The sequence below is a fragment of the Electrophorus electricus genome, chromosome 3 (assembly GCF_013358815.1).
Source record: "Electrophorus electricus isolate fEleEle1 chromosome 3, fEleEle1.pri, whole genome shotgun sequence".
NCBI lineage: Eukaryota > Metazoa > Chordata > Actinopteri > Gymnotiformes > Gymnotidae > Electrophorus > Electrophorus electricus.
The window spans coordinates 31,491,573-31,512,817 of NC_049537.1; the positions used below are offsets into that span (position 1 = coordinate 31,491,573).

General features: G+C 44.9%; 1 protein-coding gene across 1 annotated transcript in view; it reads left to right on the forward strand.

Moving 5' to 3' along the window:
- Nucleotides 1-21,245, forward strand: part of atf6 (activating transcription factor 6) — a 46,771-nt gene that overhangs the window by 22,834 nt on the left and 2,692 nt on the right. Inside the window, exons 11-15 of the mRNA XM_027030621.2 lie at nucleotides 1,699-1,815; nucleotides 8,049-8,151; nucleotides 10,950-11,017; nucleotides 12,442-12,553; nucleotides 18,737-18,821. Coding sequence (XP_026886422.2) covers nucleotides 1,699-1,815; nucleotides 8,049-8,151; nucleotides 10,950-11,017; nucleotides 12,442-12,553; nucleotides 18,737-18,821 — 485 coding nt within the window. The remainder of the gene's footprint in view (nucleotides 1-1,698; nucleotides 1,816-8,048; nucleotides 8,152-10,949; nucleotides 11,018-12,441; nucleotides 12,554-18,736; nucleotides 18,822-21,245) is intronic.

The window sequence follows — 21,245 nt, forward strand, 5'->3', positions numbered from 1 at the left end:
CTGTGTGGGGGCCTGACAGCAGGTGCAGACTGAGGGAGTCTGTGGCAGAGAACAAGTCTCTACTGTTCCTGCATGCACGCACACGCACGCACGCATCCCAGCACAGCTTCAGTCAGTTCTATATTTGATCAGATGGTATTGAGAGGAATAATACCAGTGTTCCATACACCAGAAAAAGGCTGATTAAAAAAACAGCCATACCTTTTAGCCTGTGTGTTTGTTTTTTTGGTAAATCTTCATCAACTTTTCATGGCTTAAATTCAGCTATTTGAGGTTCAGTTGTCAGAGGACTTTCCCACTGGTGGTGGGGGTTAAGCAAGGCTCAAGCGTAGGCCTGGCTTCCTTTTTCCCTTTCTGTTACACGTATGCTTCTTCACTCCTGCTGCATTCTGTTACGTGGAACATTTTCCAGGCTTGAACGCTGATGTTTTCTCCAACTCCAACAGGGTAATTAGATATCTGGAACTGGTCATGCTAGAGCCAAGAAACCGGGACCAGGACTGGGACTGGTTCTCGGGACCATAGCACCAAATGGAATTATGTAATTCAGCCCTGAAATATGGAATGTGAGAGTTGGACGTTGGAGATGGTGGAGACCTTAGATATGCCCCACAGATTCTCAGTGCAGGCTGTCTGGGTTACCTGCACCTGGAGTGTCCTCACATTTCTCATTTAATTTCCTGTGCATGTTTGAACTGAGTTTTAATAGAAGCACTTCTAGTATTCTGTATATGCACACAAAGCCCTAGTTTCTGGTGACTTTTAACAGAGGTCATACAGAGGTGATGCGTCTATAGTGTGTGTTTTAAAACTGCAGGTAGGTCTGTACTACACATTTTCTGTTGCGTGGTGTTGATGTGAAGGCATTGCATTGGCGTCTGTAGGCCACTCTGTTGAGGCAGAAGCTCCATGCAAGTTCTACGTTTGTCTCGGTCTAGACGGCTTTATTGACATGACTGTACAAAATGCAATATTACCAAAGCACTGAAAATTACATATTAACTTCACAACATAATATTAGTTAATAATAATAATTATTATTATTACTACTACTACTACTACTAATAAGTCACAACAAAAGCACTACGACCGCCAACAGTAATAATCACAGTACTAATGATGACAGCTGAGGCCTGGCTGAGAGTTCATTGCTCCATATCCAGATCCAAACACTCCTCTGTTAAACCCTGACATGACACTGACTTCACTGGTCCCTAAATCTTGCAGTTAAAAGGGAAATTGGTTCCGATCTGCACGTGTCCGTGCGTGTGTGTCCGTGCGTGCGTGTGTGTGTGTCCGTGCGTGTGTGTGTGTGTGTGTTGGAGGCCATTCACTTTAAAGTAAGTTTAATTTGCTTTAGTCAGGGAGGGTGGGGGAGTGATTAGTTTGAGTTCTCTGCTCTGGGCGGCGTCGGAGTTCTCCGCTCTGCGCTGTTTGCACATCCAGGCCCCAGCTGGCTGGGCCTTCCCAGACACAGAGCCTGTTGTCCTTAGACTTAATTGAAGCAAGAAGCTTATAAAATTTCTGGCATTGTGGAAGTTTGAGGATTGTCTTAAATAATCCCATCCTGGTTGGTGCTCTGTGCTCATCCTGGTCGCACGCCTCCCCCCACATGGTGCCACGTCTTTACCTTCTTCCAGCTGTTCTCTTCTCTCTCACTGTTTTTCATTTTCATGTCTCTGCCTCTCTCTCCTTCAGACAGGAGCCTGGGGAGGCCGCGCCCGAGGAGAAGGCCCTGATGGTTGTTAAACGCGAACCTCTCTTAAGACCTGCACCTCCATGCCAGCCCCCCCTCAACAAGACCAAGTGCATGAAGTCAGTACTGAGCACGCGCTAACGTCCACCAGCACCTCTTGTTCATGCAGACACCAGGGAGACGCAGTGTCCTTTAGAGAGACCGTGAAGGATTTAGCTGGACATAACGCTGCATTTCAACATGTTCTCTCAGTGTGGAACTACTTCATAAGACACATTCATTACCAAATAGCTGCTAGCTAACAGGACAGTAGAAGATGGACAGTGTCCAGTTACTTCAGTGGGAGGTGACATTAAAGCTCCAGGGATCTTCACTCTGGGGTTTCTTTCTAATGAGATTATCTTGCTATTCTCGACACATACAGACATATTATAAACATATATTAAATATTAGATATTTCTGTGTGTTCATATAGAAAGTGTGTCATAGCGTACTATTCCAGAGTCTGGTAAATCACTGTTATGTGGCCCTAAAGTTGAGTGAGTTTTCAGAAGTGTTACTTAAGGTCCACTGACTTTTAACGTAGTTATTCTGCAGTGACATCTGTGCAGGTGTTCAGTGTCCACAGACTTGGACGTTTGTTTTCATCCTGGGGGTGTGGGTGGGATACAGGTATGGCCAGCAGGTAGCCGACTGAAAACCAAGATGGGGGTGAAATATGCTCCCTCATTCTAGTGTGTGTGTGTGTGTGTGTGTGTGTGTGTGTGTGTGTGTGTGTGTGTGAGAGAGAGCAAGACCTCATTCTCGTGTAATATAGGGGTGGGGGTGGGTGTGCGTCTGTGCGTGTGTGTGTGTGTGTGTGCGTGTCTGTGTGTGTGTGTGTACCCTCATTCTTTTGGCAGGCACGATGATCTTATCTGGATTTTTATTTTCATGTATGGGGCTTTATAGTTGTAAGTTCTCGTATGGGGGTTTTAGAGTTGCAAGTTCTCGTATGGGGGTTTTAGAGTTGCAAGTTCTCGTATGGGGGTTTTAGAGTTGCAAGTTCTCGTATGGGGGTTTTAGAGTTGCAAGTTCTCGTATGGGGGTTTTAGAGTTGCAAGTTCTCGTATGGGGGTTTTAGAGTTGCAAGTTCTCGAATGGGATTTTGGTTTTATATTTGCAAGTTCTCGTATGGGGGTATAATAGTTGTAAGTTCTTGTATGGGGTTTTGGTTTTATAGTTGTAAGTTTTCGTATGGGGTTCTATAGTTGTAAGTTCTCGTATGGGGTTTTGGGTTTATAGTTGTAAGTTCTCGTATGGGGTTTTGGGTTTATAGTTGTAAGTTCTCGTGTAGGGGTTTTATAGTTGTAAGTTCTCGTGTGGGGGTTTTCTAGTTGTAAGTTCTCGTATGGGGCTTTTCTAGTTGTAAGTTCTCGTATGGGGCTTTTCTAGTTGTAAGTTCTCGTATGGGGCTTTTCTAGTTGTAAGTTCTCGTATGGGGCTTTTCTAGTTGTAAGTTCTCGTATGGGGTTTTGGTTTTATAGTTGTAAGTTCTCGTATGGGGTTTTGGTTTTATAGTTGTAAGTTCTCGTATGGGGTTTTGGTTTTATAGTTGTAAGTTCTCGTATGGGGTTTTGGTTTTATAGTTGCAAGTTCTCGTATGGGGGTTTTAGAGTTGCAAGTTCTCGTATGGGGGTTTTAGAGTTGCAAGTTCTCGTATGGGGGTTTTAGAGTTGCAAGTTCTCGTATGGGGGTTTTAGAGTTGCAAGTTCTCGTATGGGGGTTTTAGAGTTGCAAGTTCTCGTATGGGGGTTTTAGAGTTGCAAGTTCTCGTATGGGGGTTTTAGAGTTGCAAGTTCTCGTATGGGGGTTTTAGAGTTGCAACTTCTCGAATGGGATTTTGGTTTTATATTTGCAAGTTCTCATATGGGGGTATAATAGTTGTAAGTTCTTGTATGGGGTTTTGGTTTTATAGTTGTAAGTTTTCGTATGGGGTTTTAGAGTTGCAAGTTCTCGTATGGGGTTTTGGTTTTAGAGTTGCAAGTTCTCGTATGGGGTTTTGGTTTTAGAGTTGCAAGTTCTCGTATGGGGTTTTGGTTTTAGAGTTGCAAGTTCTCGTATGGGGTTTTGGTTTTAGAGTTGCAAGTTCTCGTATGGGGTTTTGGTTTTAGAGTTGCAAGTTCTCGTATGGGGTTTTGGTTTTAGAGTTGCAAGTTCTCGTATGGGGTTTTGGTTTTAGAGTTGCAAGTTCTCGTATGGGGTTTTGTAATTGCAAGTTCTCGTGTGGGGGTTTTGTAGTTGCAAGTTCTCGTGTGGGGGTTTTGTAGTTGCAAGTTCTCGTGTGGGGGTTTTGTAGTTGCAAGTTCTCGTGTGGGGGTTTTGTAGTTGCAAGTTCTCGTGTGGGGGTTTTGTAGTTGCAAGTTCTCGTGTGGGGGTTTTGTAGTTGCAAGTTCTCGTGTGGGGGTTTTGTAGTTGCAAGTTCTCGTGTGGGGGTTTTGTAGTTGCAAGTTCTCGTGTGGGGGTTTTGTAGTTGCAAGTTCTCGTGTGGGGGTTTTGTAGTTGCAAGTTCTCGTGTGGGGGTTTTGTAGTTGCAAGTTCTCGTGTGGGGGTTGTGTAGTTGCAAGTTCTCGTGTGGGGGTTGTGTAGTTGCAAGTTCTCGTGTGGGGGTTGTGTAGTTGCAAGTTCTCGTGTGGGGGTTGTGTAGTTGCAAGTTCTCGTGTGGGGGTTGTGTAGTTGCAAGTTCTCGTGTGGGGGTTGTGTAGTTGCAAGTTCTCGTGTGGGGGTTGTGTAGTTGCAAGTTCTCGTGTGGGGGTTGTGTAGTTGCAAGTTCTCGTGTGGGGGTTGTGTAGTTGCAAGTTCTCGTGTGGGGGTTGTGTAGTTGCAAGTTCTCGTGTGGGGGTTGTGTAGTTGCAAGTTCTCGTGTGGGGGTTGTGTAGTTGCAAGTTCTCGTGTGGGGGTTGTGTAGTTGCAAGTTCTCGTGTGGGGGTTGTGTAGTTGCAAGTTCTCGTGTGGGGGTTGTGTAGTTGCAAGTTCTCGTGTGGGGGTTGTGTAGTTGCAAGTTCTCGTGTGGGGGTTGTGTAGTTGCAAGTTCTCGTGTGGGGGTTGTGTAGTTGCAAGTTCTCGTGTGGGGGTTGTGTAGTTGCAAGTTCTCGTGTGGGGGTTTTGTGTTTATAGTTGCAAGTTCTCGAATGGGGATTTTATAGTTGCAAGTTCTCGTATGGGATTTTATAGTTGCAAGTTCTCGTATGGGGTTTTATAGTTGCAAGTTCTCGAATGGGGATTTTATAGTTGCAAGTTCTCGTATGGGGTTTTATAGTTGTATGTTCTCGTATGGGGATTTTATAGTTGCAAGTTCTCGAATGGGGGTTTTATAGTTGCAAGTTCTCGTATGGGGTTTTATAGTTGTATGTTCTCGTATGGGGATTTTATAGTTGCAAGTTCTCGAATGGGGGTTTTATAGTTGCAAGTTCTCGTATGGGGTTTTGGTTTTAGAGTTGCAAGTTCTCGTATGGGGTTTTGGTTTTAGAGTTGCAAGTTCTCGTATGGGGGTTTGGTTTTAGAGTTGCAAGTTCTCGTATGGGGGTTTGGTTTTAGAGTTGCAAGTTCTCGTATGGGGGTTTGGTTTTAGAGTTGCAAGTTCTCGTATGGGGGTTTGGTTTTAGAGTTGCAAGTTCTCGTATGGGGGTTTGGTTTTAGAGTTGCAAGTTCTCGTATGGGGTTTTGGTTTTAGAGTTGCAAGTTCTCGTATGGGGTTTTGGTTTTAGAGTTGCAAGTTCTCGTATGGGGTTTTGGTTTTAGAGTTGCAAGTTCTCGTATGGGGGTTTGGTTTTAGAGTTGCAAGTTCTCGTATGGGGTTTTGGTTTTAGAGTTTCAAGTTCTCGTATGGGGGTTTTAGAGTTTCAAGTTCTCGTATGGGGGTTTTAGAGTTGCAAGTTCTCGAATGGGGGTTTTAGAGTTGCAAGTTCTCGAATGGGGGTTTTAGAGTTGCAAGTTCTCGTATGGGGGTTTTAGAGTTGCAAGTTCTCGAATGGGGGTTTTAGAGTTGCAAGTTCTCGAATGGGGGTTTTAGAGTTGCAAGTTCTCGAATGGGGGTTTCAGAGTTGCAAGTTCTCGAATGGGGGTTTCAGAGTTGCAAGTTCTCGAATGGGGGTTTCAGAGTTGCAAGTTCTCGAATGGGGGTTTTATAGTTGCAAGTTCTCGAATGGGGTTTTGGTTTTGTAGTTGCAAGTTCTCGTATGGGGGTTTTGTAGTTGCAAGTTCTCGTATGGGGGTTTTGTAGTTGCAAGTTCTCGTATGGGGGTTTTGTAGTTGCAAGTTCTCGTATGGGGGTTTTGTAGTTGCAAGTTCTCGTATGGGGGTTTTATAGTTATATGTTCTTGTATGGGGTTTTGATTTTATAGTTGCAAGTTCTCGTATGGGGTTTTGGTTTTATAGTTGCAAGTTCTCGTATGGGGTTTTGGTTTTAGAGTTGCAAGTTCTCGTATGGGGTTTTGGTTTTAGAGTTGCAAGTTCTCGTATGGGGTTTTATAGTTGCAAGTTCTCGTATGGGGGTTTTATAGTTGCAAGTTCTCGTATGGGGTTTTATAGTTGTATGTTCTCGTATGAGGTTTTGGGTTTATAGTTGCAAGTTCTCGAATGGGGATTTTATAGTTGTATGTTCTCGTATGGGGGTTTTATAGTTATATGTTCTCATATGGGGTTTTGGTTTTATAGTTGCAAGTTCTCGTATGGGGTTTTGGTTTTAGAGTTGCAAGTTCTCGTATGGGGTTTTGGTTTTAGAGTTGCAAGTTCTCGTATGGGGTTTTTGGTTTTAGAGTTGCAAGTTCTCGTATGGGGTTTTGGTTTTAGAGTTGCAAGTTCTCGTATGGGGTTTTGGTTTTAGAGTTGCAAGTTCTCGTATGGGGGTTTGGTTTTAGAGTTGCAAGTTCTCGTATGGGGGTTTGGTTTTAGAGTTGCAAGTTCTCGTATGGGGGTTTGGTTTTAGAGTTGCAAGTTCTCGTATGGGGGTTTGGTTTTAGAGTTGCAAGTTCTCGAATGGGGGTTTTAGAGTTGCAAGTTCTCGTATGGGGTTTTGGTTTTAGAGTTGCAAGTTCTCGTATGGGGTTTTGGTTTTAGAGTTGCAAGTTCTCGTATGGGGTTTTGGTTTTAGAGTTGCAAGTTCTCGTATGGGGTTTTGGTTTTAGAGTTGCAAGTTCTCGTATGGGGGTTTGGTTTTAGAGTTGCAAGTTCTCGTATGGGGTTTTGGTTTTAGAGTTGCAAGTTCTCGTATGGGGTTTTGGTTTTAGAGTTGCAAGTTCTCGTATGGGGTTTTGGTTTTAGAGTTTCAAGTTCTCGTATGGGGGTTTTAGAGTTTCAAGTTCTCGTATGGGGGTTTTAGAGTTGCAAGTTCTCGAATGGGGGTTTTAGAGTTGCAAGTTCTCGAATGGGGGTTTTAGAGTTGCAAGTTCTCGTATGGGGGTTTTAGAGTTGCAAGTTCTCGAATGGGGGTTTTAGAGTTGCAAGTTCTCGAATGGGGGTTTTAGAGTTGCAAGTTCTCGAATGGGGGTTTCAGAGTTGCAAGTTCTCGAATGGGGGTTTCAGAGTTGTAAGTTCTCGAATGGGGGTTTTATAGTTGCAAGTTCTCGAATGGGGGTTTTATAGTTGCAAGTTCTCGAATGGGGGTTTTATAGTTGCAAGTTCTCGAATGGGGGTTTTATAGTTGCAAGTTCTCGAATGGGGGTTTTATAGTTGCAAGTTCTCGTATGGGGGTTTTATAGTTGCAAGTTCTCGTATGGGGTTTTGGTTTTGTAGTTGCAAGTTCTCGTATGGGGGTTTTGTAGTTGCAAGTTCTCGTATGGGGGTTTTGTAGTTGCAAGTTCTCGTATGGGGGTTTTGTAGTTGCAATTTCTCGTGTGGGGTTTTGTAGTTGCAAGTTCTCGTGTGGGGTTTTGTAGTTGTAAGTTCTCGTATGGGGGTTTTGTAGTTGCAAGTTCTCGTATGGGGGTTTTGTAGTTGCAATTTCTCGTGTGGGGTTTTGTAGTTGCAAGTTCTCGTGTGGGGTTTTGTAGTTGTAAGTTCTCGTATGGGGGTTTTGTAGTTGTAAGTTCTCGTATGGGGGTTTTATAGTTGTAAGTTCTCGTATGGGGGTTTTATAGTTGTAAGTTCTCGTATGGGGGTTTTATAGTTGTATGTTCTCGTATGAGGTTTTGGTTTTATAGTTGTAAGTTCTCGAATGGGGTTTTATAGTTGTATGTTCTCGTATGGGGATTTTATAGTTGTAAGTTCTCGAATGGGGGTTTTATAGTTGTAAGTTCTCGTATGGGGTTTTATAGTTGTAAGTTCTCGTATGGGGGTTTTATAGTTGTAAGTTCTTGTGTGTGTGTGTGTATAGAATGGCCAGTGAGCTGAGGGGCTGGGTCCACCGCCACGAAGCCGAGCGGACCAAGAGTTGGCGCAGTGGCAGCGGCGTCCATCCCAGAGCCAGAACCATCCCGGTAAGTTTTCTCCATGCCCTGCCCTCTGCCACCCGTCCAGGGTTCTGACCACGTGGCCCTGTCAGCATGGAGCACATGTCCCAAGAACACCAGGTCAAATCTGCATCAGAATTTCTCCTTTTACATGTTTTGTTTTTTCTTTTTCTGAACTTTTTGTGGAAATGAAGTGGTACATTTTAGAAACTCTGAACCATCACCAGTTGACAACACAAAGCTGAATTGTCTGTGACACTGATTATTAATTGTTACAAAAATAAAACAAACTAACAAAATTATATTGTTACTAAATTTATATTGCGAAAAATAATATTTCAGATTATGTAAAGAAAAAGATTTATGATGGAGCCTTTTAATATTTATTTTTTGTGGTTTTCTATCTCACTATTCACATGAACCCCCCCTGCAGTTCGTCTACCTTATGGAGCATAGGAACCTCAGCAGTGTCTAGGGACTAGTGTTAGGGTTATGGAATGAGGGGTTATGGAATTCGCTTAGGGTGAATAGGCTATTTGCTCTACCAGTTGCCCAATTTTTAACAGCTGTTTTGTCCCACACATTATCTTGCTCTCATTCATAAGGCCAGTAATGGACAGTCTTGATTTATAGGGAAATCTCGAGTTTTAAAAATCCCCATGTGTGAACCAAAAACATGTTGGCATGAAGAGACGTCAGGCATTCTATTAAACCTCTGTGGTGCTCCGTGGTTATTTTCACTTCTGTGGGAAAGTATCAGTGTGATAGTGTTTGTGCGAGTCAGAACCTAGCGTAGCTCTGACACAGATACTGGGAGCGCAGAGTCTCCATGGTTCAACACTGTTTGTTTTCTTTCAAGTTGATCTCAGTGCACATTTACTTTTAGGATGACCCTCCATGTCTGTCTCTGCTCTCACACTGGACCAGTGAACCTAATCAGGTCCTCTTGGGAAAGTAAACACTGTTGTCTAAGCAGTCCCAGCAGTCCCTTGTGTCTTTAACCCTTCACTCTCCTCCTCCCAGCAGCCTGTGGGGTGGCTGAGTAGCCTTGGTAGTTCACTGCTGTGTTTGTGTCAGTAATGTGCGTCATCAGGTCTCCCAGCTTCGGCAGGTTGTCATCAGCCAGTGGCCAGGTACATAATGCAGTAAGAGAACTGCGATCCTGGATGGTCCTCGCAGGCTTTGTCGAGGTGTCTGGGCTTGTCTGGTCTCGGCTAGGCAGTTCTGGGTAAGCTCTGGTTGGTCTGCAGTTCAGCGCAGCGTTCTAAATGTTTCCAGAGCTGCAGGCGGAGTGTGAAGTGCACACGTGTCTGCATGTGCATGCGGGAGAAGAGAGCATGGGGAGGTCATCCACTCACAGCGCCAGCCAGCCATGTCTGCAGGCCAACCGTACAAGTGCCTGAAAGGCAGAGTTAGGGGGAACACTCTAGTGCCTGAAAGGCAGAGTTAGGGGGAACACACTAGCGCCTGAAAGGCAGAGTTAGGGGGAACACTCTAGCGCCTGAAAGGCAGAGTTAGGGGGAACACTCTAGTGCCTGAAAGGCAGAATTCGGGGGGGAACACAAGTGCGTGCAAGGTGGAATTATGGGGCATTAACTTGGCTGTATCAGGGGACTGACAGAGGGTGAATAAAATGTGGTTGAATGTTTCAAAGCAAAGTCTAGCTGGCATGATACTGTGCGATCCCAGTGGTCTTCTAAAATTTGTTGCATGTCACACTGTATGAGAAGCAGCTGTTGAAACTGACCAGATTCCGACAGACTGTGTGATCTCACTTGAGCTGAAAGTCAGACTATATGGTAAATATTTTCTGACAACATTTACATTTATGGCATTAGCTGATGCTTTTAGCCAAAGTGACTTACAATTAAGAGTGAGTACAACTTGAGCAATTGAGGGTTAAGCGTTTTGTTCAGGGGCTAACAGTGGTAACTTGGCAGTGGTGGGACTTCAACCGGCAACCTTCCAATTACAAGTCAAGTACCTTAACCACTGAGCCAACCCAACAAAAGCAAAACACTAGAAAATGATCATACTCTGCTTTTGTGATTTGTATGGGACTTCTTTTTGTCACCAAATCTGAAAACAGTTATCAGGTATTCTGTCTTGCAATTGTTGTATTCATGACGACTGCCGTGTAAAGCCAGTTTAGAACACACACTACTGATGTACGTTTCACTCGAGTCTAACATACAACATGACCTTCAACAGTTAACATGCACAAACCCCCTTTATAATGGCAGAGCAGTGTCAGTCTACTTAAGCGTGAACATGCCTTGGACTGCTTTGCCCCGCCCGTTTGTCTGTCTCACACACACACACACACACACACACACACACGTACGTACGTACGTCGATGTGCTCACACGTCATGTGTGCTGCTGGATTAGGATGGCCACGGGTACCATGGTATCTACTACAGGGCTGTCTCAGTTCTGTCAAGAGTTGCATCCACTGCAGGGATCAGTTGACTGCCGGGTGTATCCCTGAACCCGGACTACGTCATTTGATTCCTCTGGGGATCCGTAGAGCGGCTGCTCCGGTCATGCGCAGCCGTACGCAGGTCTCAGTACACGCCCAGCATCTCAGCCAGAAATGTACACCCCAATACACAAAGCTACCTGGCTGCTGCTCTCATAAACATAAGAGTGGTGAGGCGGTCTTTAGCTTTAATACACCAGAGGTCTGGAACACACACTTTATTTATTTTGCATATTACTTCAATTATTATTATTCTTACTTGTACTAGTTATTTCTGCTTAGGAAGATAATTAAACAGCGGTTGCTCCTTCATGTTTCTCCTTTTGAATCTCCTCTCTTCTCAGAGATCGAGCAGTAAGAAAGGCGAGGTGGCCCAGATCGTCACCCTGCAGTACTCCGCCTCCTCAGAGAAGTGAGTGACGCTCAGCTCTGCGCAATTACGGCTCTTCCATATGCTAGTGACCAAGAATTATAATGCATCTCACAGTGAGTGAGAACTATTGGACACAAGTTGGTGTGAGGTCATTTGTGCAATGCTAATTGGTAGCTATTACTCCTCATTAATGTTTAACATAATGAGCATTTATGTTTTTTATCAAACACATTGAGCTATTGAGTGCCTGTATAACTCTGGGGAGTGGTGCACCTTTAGTGTGTTATCCCTGTAATTTTAACGTAGGCCTGAGATTAGGACTGAGAGATTCTATAGTACCATGTCTCATGGCTGAGAGGTTCTGCAGTACCGCGTCTCATGGCTGAGAGGTTCTGCAGTACCGCGTCTCATGGCTGAGAGGTTCTGCAGTACCGCGTCTCATGGCTGAGAGGTTCTGCAGTAGCACGTCTCATGGCTGATAGGTTCTGCAGTATCGTGTCTCATGGCTGAGAGGTTCTGCAGTACCGCGTCTCATGGCTGAGAGGTTCTGCAGTAGCACGTCTCATGGCTGAGAGGTTCTGCAGTACCACGTCTCATGCCACACTGCCTCATGTTAGTTGTGGTGTGTCAGAAGCTCTGAATGTGCTTTCCCTGATGCCCTTTATCAGCCTGGCAGAAACCTGTTCCACCATTAATCAGCTCCACCTGCAGACAGACTGATCTCACCTGGCACACAGATGAAGCTTAGCGAGACAGGCTGAGGGCTGTGCTTGTGTGTCATTGTGAGTGCAGATGTGGAGCACTGCTATATTTAAGCTTGCGTTGTTTGCTTTGGGTTTGGGTTTGGGTTTTGGGTTCTGGCCATCTTCTCCCTCTCCCCAGAGGAAGCCCTACTGCTTGGCTTGGCTCCGCTCACTTTCGCCTGGCCTGCACCCAGCCTGGGACGAGTTACAGCGGCAGGAGCAAACGCCACGCTGGGATTCAGAATACACTAATCTAAAGATGACAGGGCCGTTAACGTTGGTGGAGGCGTTATCTTTAGTGGATGTAATCAGATATGAATGAAATATCAAAATGTAATGAAGTAACGCTGAAAGTGAAAACCTGTGTGACTGTTACACTACCACCCATCCTTAATTAATCCTGAATTAAACACTGTCTTAATTAATCCTGAATTTCTTACAGAAGGCATTTTCAGTGTTAATACACCAGACCTTTGCCAATAAGAGACAGAAACAGCAGGCTAGCGTTCTGAATCATGCTAGCGTGGACCTTGTGTTAAGTTGTGTGCTCAACACTTTACTATGTTTCAGGAGACACACCTCCTGTCTGCACCATGCGTGTGTACAGGATCACCGAGTTCACAGCTTTGCTGCGTTTTTTGGAGCTGGAGTTACTGTTTTTTTAAACGTGTTTTTGCCTTTAATAGTGTCTGATTGTTTGTGTATTTTTCTGCTCTTTAGGCGGTCAGGCAGCGAGCTGCAGGTGTACTATGGCCCTCACCACGTCTACACTGATTTCTTCGACGAGATCAATCGGAGAGGAGACACCTTCTATGTGGTCTCCTTCCGCAGGGTGAGTTGCGTTTCTCTCTCTCTCTCTCTCTCACACATACACATACACACACACACACACACACTCACACAAGAAGCCACATGTGAATGTGAAGATGTGGGAACCAGACAGGCATCTGTAAAGAACATCACAGGGGCGTGTTACTAGTGGACTAGGTAGTCAGGTGGATTTTAAGGTGGTCTTGGGCTAAAGCTGAAGACATTTTACCACATCTGCTCTGGTCGGTGCTGCCTTAAGTTAAAGCCAGTGGGTCAGCTTGTTTTTAGATGTAACTTCTTCGAATGCAGATCGTCATAGCCTTATCCCTCCCTGCGCCGGGGGAAAGTGTGTGTGTGCGTGCGTGCATGTCTGTCCGTCTCAGACTCTGTGTCTTTGTTTTCCCTTCCACCCCTGCACAGAATATCACTTTCTCTGTTCTAGTCCAGTAACTGCTGGCTTCTCCAGCTCTGGGCCTGAGTTCACCCAGTTCCACGCTCACGCCCATAGAAAGTGTGTGTGTGTGAGTGTGTGTGTCAGTTCCACGCTCACGCCCATAGCCTCCCCGACTAGACCCTCCGCCCTCCTCAGCTGAGAGATGATCCACATGGTCGGGTTTGCCTGGGAAACGCTGAGCTCTGACAAACCTTTCCAGTGTGATTCAGGGGTGTCCCAGTGTGGCCAAGAACAAATGACCCGCCACACACACACACATTTCGGGGTTTCACCTCTGTGCTGGCCATCGGTTAGGACCCTGTGTATCCCCACCTCCTCCGCCCCAAACTAGACCTGCTTCTGATTATATACTCAGATGATCTAGATTACACTCAGCCCTCGGAAGAAGGATGTTGGCTAATTGCTTTTGTTGCTGAGGTCACACCCCTCCATTGTGGAGCAAATGTGCTCATTTTTTTGTTCTACCCTTAAATTTAAAGTAAACAACAGGAAACCAGCATCATGAAGCATTCTGAGATTTCTGAGTTATAAAGATAGACGATCATTCCCTTACTTTGCTGACCTCACTGGGGTCTGACAACAAATATATACGATTATATAAATACATGCGATTACATAAATATATACAATTATATGAATATATCTGATTATATAAATATATACGATTATATAAACATATCTGATTATATAAATATATACGATTATATAAACATACAATTATATGAATATATCTGATTATATAAACATGATTGTATAAATATATATGATTATATGAATATATATGATTATATAAACATGATTATATAAATATATACGATTATATAAACATATATGATTATGTGAATATATATGATTATATAAACATATATTATTATTTGGTGATTTGCTAAGTTGTGAACTACGTTGCCTCACAGAATCTCAACAGCAATTCAACACTGCAACATTAAAGGATAACACAAATACCTGAAGCTAATACAACATGTTCCCAGTGTTTTGGTGCGCAGTGTTCTGCCTAACAACGTGGTAGACAGCAGTTCAACACTGCAACATTAAAGGACTGCACAAATACACTAAACAAATTCACAGTGGTGATTATTAGATAGGTAGGCAAAGGTTCCTCAGTGGCACCAAAGAAAAGCATTCACCTTATCAGGAGATTTGAATTAAAAATATATATATACAGAAAGGTAGGTAAGCAAACATACAGTTGTGCACAGGTTAGATGCATGCTTGACTGACACTGTGTCATGGATGACAGCCCACCACTTGAAGCTCAACCCCAGTAAAACCGAGCTTCTGAACATCCCAGGAACTCCCAACCCTTACCATGACCTCACAGTTTGCTTCGAAGCTGTCTGTAGCCTGGGCACAACTTTGGATAACCAGTTATTGTTCTCAACTTATGTTTCAAATCTAACCTGGTCTTCCTCCTTTGTAACATATGAAGGATTCGGCCATTTCTCTCACAGGAAGCTGCCGGGGTACTTGTACAATCTCTTCTAATCTCAAATCTTGACTACTGCAACTCTCTACTTGCTGGTCTTCCTCTAAGAGCCATCATACCTCTACAGCGTGCCCAGAACGCAGCAGCACGACTGGTCTTCAATCTTCTGAAGTTCATACACGTCATGCGCTGCCTTCATTGGCTTCCAGTAGCTGCACGCATCAGATTTAAAACCTTGATGCTTGCCTACAAAGCCAAAAATGGACCCGCCACTCCATACATGAGGTCAATGGTCAAAGCCAATTCGTACCTCAAGTACTTCGAACCTCAAGTACGGCTCGGCTTGAAACACCACGCTTCGAGTCTCATGGAAGATGAGCATGGAGACTATTCTCTGTCCTGCTCCCAGATGGTGGAATGAATTTCCACTGGCTATCCAGACAGCAGAGTCCCTTGCAGTCTTCAAACTCAGACTGAAGACCCGTCTATTGGTGGAATATTTAAATGACCACCGATCCTGCTCCTATGTTGACTAACTGTAGTACTTATTGTTAAATCCACTGATTGTTGCCTGAGTTTATATATATATATAATATATATATATTGTACTTCTAGGCATCAGCAGTCATCCCTGTATTTCTACAGTATTCTAGTTCATTGGTATCTTGGACTCTGACCTGCTGTATTGTACTAGGATGTGTTCTATGAGTAAATAACAAAGCACTTTTGTAAGTCGCTCTGGATAAGAGCGTCTGCTAAATGCCGTGAATATTAGATGGTCAAATCATAATTATGAACATTATTTGGAGATCTTTACACATGTTCCAATTGTCCTGAAAATATCTCCCCCTTGTAGGGCAGAATAACACAATTCTACATAAAAATTTCCCCTTGGAACATTGCGTGGTGAGCAAACATAGCTGATAGCTGCAGCACCGACTGACTGTGGAGTGTCCCAGGGCTCTATTTGGGGCCCTTTATTCTTCTCCCTGCACACAACACTTCCTATCATTGTTTTTAGACGGTACTTGATTTTATGCCTCTCTTGAACAAAGCAGTGCGCTGTGCAAAATGTGCATGGCTGTCTTCAGGATATTAAATGTTGGATATCCAACAATGTCTTAAAACTGAATTACAATAAAACGACTAATTATTTTTGGTCAACTGGATTAACCAAAATGAAAACTGATCATCTAGCTCCACTTTCTTTTAACATGCATAGCCATGCCAAGAATCTTGGCATTATCTTTGACTGTTTGACACAAACAAAGCAATTCTGTTGTCAGAGGTAGTTTTTATCAATTTGCCAAACTTAAATCCATTGAAATCCAGTCATTCAAAGACATTCATGCTTTGATTTCATTCTCTGCATGTTGAAATCAGTCAGTCAGCTCTTGCACATCTGCACCTGTGTCAGAGTGAGGCTGCTAGACAATGATTTTATTTCATTTTATTTGACATTTTGCAGCTGCCTTCCCACCCATGAACACAAAGCCAAGCCTCTAAGATCTACGGTGGCCAGTGAAGTTCAGTTAGTTATCTACCCGTCTTACCTAGTTAGCATCTTTTAAGGGAATTTGATGCAGTGGACCAGCATTACATATATTTTTTCTGAAAGTGAAAACATTACTTAGCCGTCTAATGGTGAAGATTTATCTGCTCAGTTCATTATGTAAAGCGTGTCACTCAAAGTTCAGCACATTATACAGGTCGCATTTACATACTTACAAACGTCCAGGATAAACAGCATTAATTCTGCATCTAACCTGTGCAAGTTTGGAATATTACTTCCAGTGTTAACTTGTCCTCATTAATTTGTTTGGCAGCACAGTGTGTTTTATTTTGTCCACAGTACAAGGACCTGGCATTACAAGGCATTGACTCTGATCTGGAATCAAGAGTCAGACAATCCTCATGTCCAGAATGCACTTTTTCAAACACGTTTTCTCAGGCTCCTAATACACACATGCTGATGCCATTGCTAAAATAATAATTTTTACTTTCTATATGTTTCCCTGTTTATTTGAATTAGTTAGAAAAGGGGCAGAAAATGGACAGATGCACCTCTGACGTTGTTAGTGTTGTACCACTGTTGGAAAGCTGGGGATGTGTTTGTTCGCAAACAACCCTGCTCAGATTTTCCAAAGAGAACTCGACATTTAGGGACGTCCCTGGAGAAGGGCCCAGACTTTCATGAGTCGCCTCAGAATCCATTAGACCCATTTACTGAGGATGGAGAAATGGCTTTGTCTGTTTCTCTCAGTCTGTTCTCCTCCCCAGCCACACTGTGCACATTGGCGCTGACCATGTTGGCGTGACCTCTTCAGCCATTGCTAAGCTATTCCATCATGGTTCTAATATGAAGCATTGAATTGGTGCAACCTCCTCTGATACTTTCAGGACGTGAATACACCGGTGGGCGTTCTCTCCCAGACTAGGTCTTTACGTGACTCCAAGAGTTTCTGGTTGCACTTCTTTATGGATGTTCATGTATGAAACAGGCTTCTTCGCTTCCTAATCTGAACCAGGACAGTGTGTTCATTTCCAGTAATGATGTCTGGTTTACATTTATTTTAGAAAGAGGTTTAAACCAAAGTCTTGTTGCAGCAATTCACATTTCCTCCCAAAAGCAATAGGGGTGTTTTTTATGAGATGTGAAATGCCAGGAGGTAGAAAAGAGTGGAGGAGAGGGGTGGGGGAGTCGATGAGACGAGAAGTGCAGTAGAGCTGATGGGAGTTTAGTGAGTGACTGTACAACATGCTGCAGTCATGGGTGATCACTATGGTAGTGCACTAGTGAACTTATTCCCTTTTACAACCTTCATTACCTGTTTATGGGCATGTGTTTGATGGGTTTTGTTTCCTGGGTTTCAGGCCATGGGTCTCTGTGGGGTTACACCAGCCCCCTCACTTCTGTCTTGTGTGAGAAGATTTCATTCCTGCTGGAGTGCTGCGTCTCATGCTGGATTTTATTTTAAATCTCTTCTGAGTGTTTATTTTTTTTCTTTTTAATCTCCCAAGTCACCCTGAGTTTTGACTCCTCTGTTTCCAGCACGTATCATAGATTTTTCCCTTCCCCTGTTGCTTACGTAAGGTGATGGCTTCATCGATGCTCACAGTTCCCCGAAGCCTGTCGGCGCTATGAGACTATCAACTGCTGGCCACGCCAAGAGCACTGCAGATGGAGCCGCCTGACCCCCCAACAAGACAGCTTAGATCTCCACGTGTCTCTCTCTGTCTCTGTGCCTGTCTCTCTTTCTCTTTCTCTCTGTCCTATATTTCTATATGATGGAAGCAGCAGATCTCGGAAAACCTGGACTTTGTCCACTGAGGTTTAGACATGTTCCAGGTCTCTGCCTGCACTACAGCAGCAAGTAGAGAGATGCCTGCCCCGTCACCAGGTCCCCGTAGATGCCTGCGCTCCCCCACGTTTACCGTCTTGAGTACTGGGCTGTTGTCTGTTCTGAACATCAGGGTTGAGGGGCTTAGTGGGAGGAAGAGTGTGTGCTGTGCATTTGGCCAGCTGTCTACTCTTCCTGTGTGTATGGTTAGAGGATTTGACTGGTGGGAAGGGTGTGAAGAACTTCCTGTGGTGCAGTATACTGAGTCCCAGTATACATCCCAGTATACCTTAAGAAACTACTGGTCACTATAACCAAAACCTCATATGTCCCCTGATTTGCATCACACTAACTGCCTCCAGATTCATCTTTGTGTCTCTTCACCTGTGCGAGACACTGTGCTGGTAGCTGTGGTTAAAGATATCTGATCTCCACACAGGTGAAGTCTTGCGTGTGGAGTTCTGTGCAGGTCTGTGAGTTGGTCTCTGAGGTGCTGGATGTTGCCTTCCAGGAGTTAACCAGTTCCCTCACATACATCAGGCACCGCCTTGGTTTCCATTATTCACTGTGTTTTTGGAGAAGTACATTCAGCTCCCCACAGGGAGGTGTGTGTGTGTGTGTGTGTGTGTGTGAAGTAGTGCCTAGTCCATCCGGTGTGTGGGTGAGGAATCTTGGTATCCAGCTGGTGGATATCTGAATGCTATCAGACTTCCAGCTGCGCTCCATGGTCTTCACTCATTGATGTATGAGCACTTGTAGCAGTGCCAGTGCTTCCCGTTCAAATGTGTCACTGTTTCATCACTGTTTTCATCACTGTTTGTTTCAATATTTAGGTTTCACTGAATGCAACTTTCTAAAAGATGAAACTCTTAAACTTTCATTTCCTGTAACTGTCGGACAATGGAGCGCTCCTGGGGGTTTGAGAGTCTTCCTCGGTAACCTCGTCCCCTTCTCTTTCTCCTCCAGGACCACCTTCTGCTGCCTGCCACCAACCACAACAAAGGAAGCAGGCCCAAGATGTCCCTGGTCCTGCCAGCAGTGAACATCAATGGTGAGACGTTTGTCCCGCGTTAGCTGTGTATCTGACCTCACTTCCCCTTTATCTTGGCCAGACGCTTTCAAGACAACAGACATGTTTACTGCAGAATGAAAAAGCGGTGTTTTACTTTTGGAGAGAGGACGGTTAGGTTTGGGTCTGGGCCTCCTGGACAGACGCCCCTGACCGGGTCCTGAGCCATGTAGATTAGACTGAAGCAATGAGGTGGACACATGCTGTCTCTGTTTGGATCACTTGTGTGCCCTGACGACTTCTCTACTCCACCAGTGGGGGGGTCGGGGTGCGGTTATCTTAATCAACTTGTGCATCATTTACTTATGAGTCACTACCTTTTTAGCCAAGTTGCTGTTTTGAGAAATAAATCTTGTTCATTCATCAAAGCGTTATAATAAATCCATTAGATCTATGACTGTTGGGTTGTCACCATGTTGATTACAGTTAGAAGTGTACAAAGTCATGACAGTCTTTCTGAGGGTGTGTCCATGAGCTCCCTCAGCACGTGATGAAAGGCTGGGGCAGTGGCTTTCTGTGTCTGAAAGGGTTAACATGTACATGCACAAATGTCAACAAATATATGAACAGATATTCTACATGAGCTGCTTGTAGACGTCAGTCAGGGAGTTCCTGCCTTACGGTGTCTTTGGCGTTCATTTACCTCCTGTGCTCTTGTACGGAGGTCTTTCTATGGCCCTGTGGACCAAACGTTGCATTTCTTATCAGAAATCGCCTTTTGATCAGGTGGAGTTAGTGACGTCTGTGATGAGACGTTCTGTGGTGGATCAGTCAGGAAAATGGTGTGGAAGAGTAAACTGCTTGAGGGATGACATCGCAAATATTCCACTTAAAAATAGTAGCCCTTTTAAAAATGTTTATGTATTGTTCATTATATGCCTGAGTGTGCTCACTCTTATCTCTGGATGGGTTCCTGCTCCCTCTCTTGTCTCCCGGTACGGTCCGGTCTGGTCTCTCTTTATCAGATGGAACCAGAGCCAGGTGGACAGCCTGTCCCTCTGGGCCCTTTGATTCTTTTGAAAGGAAAGACGGATGAAAGCAGAGGTCATTCCTCCTCCCTCCCAGTCCGGAGCAGTCCCGGAGGAATGCAGGGCTCTGCTGGTAAACTGGTGATGCTTGGCAAACAGTCGAGCCCTCACTGCCCTGACCACATGATACTGAACCCAAACAATGGGTTCCTTCAGGAAGTGATATCAGTCCCATCTCTCCTCCCGATGCTGAGGTCTGCTTCCTGCCTGCATTCAGCCTCTCTGGATTATAAATGGCTTTCATATGCTTGGCCTAATAGCAGCTAGTCCCCTGAACGCTGTCTTCTTAACATCTGAGAGCGAGGTTTGACATCAGGTGTCCCTGCACTGTCCTGCGAGCCATGTGAGGACAGGGAAGAGACTCTCCTTGCTTGGTTAGTCCATGGTCTTCCTGTTGGAAAGATGGTCCCAGATCTGGGAAGAGCCCTGGGGAGTTCTACTTAAGCAAGGCTGTCTACAGAGTGGGAGTTTTCACTTGCGCGCCACATACCATGGTGGTTCTGTCAGTAAAGAGGGGAAGCGAGGTCGCCGGCATGCCGCTGTCTTCATGCAGTTTCTTCTGACATCACCTTTAGTTTAATGATGAGGTGGGTTTTTTGTTGTTTTTTTGTTTTTTTTTTATATACTAATTGTCATTCTCGGCGTCAGTCAGTCCCGTCACACCTGCTGCTCCGACTGAACTGCCGGTTCCTGCAGAAGCCCTTACAGATATTTCCTTAGTTGGTCTTCACTGCGCATCTTCCCGTAAGGCTGGGGCATTGAGGTCACGTCTGCCTGACTGCATGAGGGCACGCCACACAAATCTGGGCTGCTCTGTTCAAACTGATTGCTATGAAGATTTCTGGGTCAGTATCATGATAAACGATGAATGTGGATGAGGGTGGGGGATGGTTGTGTCGGTGTGCAGGCAGGTCCTAAGACGTCACCAGTAGTGCTCTGTCTCCATTGGAGTCCCATATGCTCTAGGTGTGGCCCTCTGTCTGGGCCACGCCTCCCTCAGTCTGCATCCACCTGTGGCAGCAGCTGTGCAGGCCGTGAGTCAGAGAGGCTCAGCACACGGGGCTCACGGAGGGGCTGCAGCCTGGCTCATCACAAACACAGGCGTGTGTGTGTGTGTGAGACACTCAGGCCCTTGTGTTGCTGTGACGTAGCCTGCTGAGTGAAGCTACTACAGGTGACCCCTCTGTACGGAGTGTAAACAGAAGGCTGGGGCGTGCGATGGGGACATGACCTCTGTCTGCCTGGTAGATTTACAGACCAGTACAAACCACTGCTGGCACTGCTTGAGGGTAGTGTGTGCGTGTGTGTGCGTGTGCGTGTGTGCGCGTGTGCGTGTGTGTGCGTGTGCGTGTGTGCGTGTGCGCGTGTGTGTGTGCGC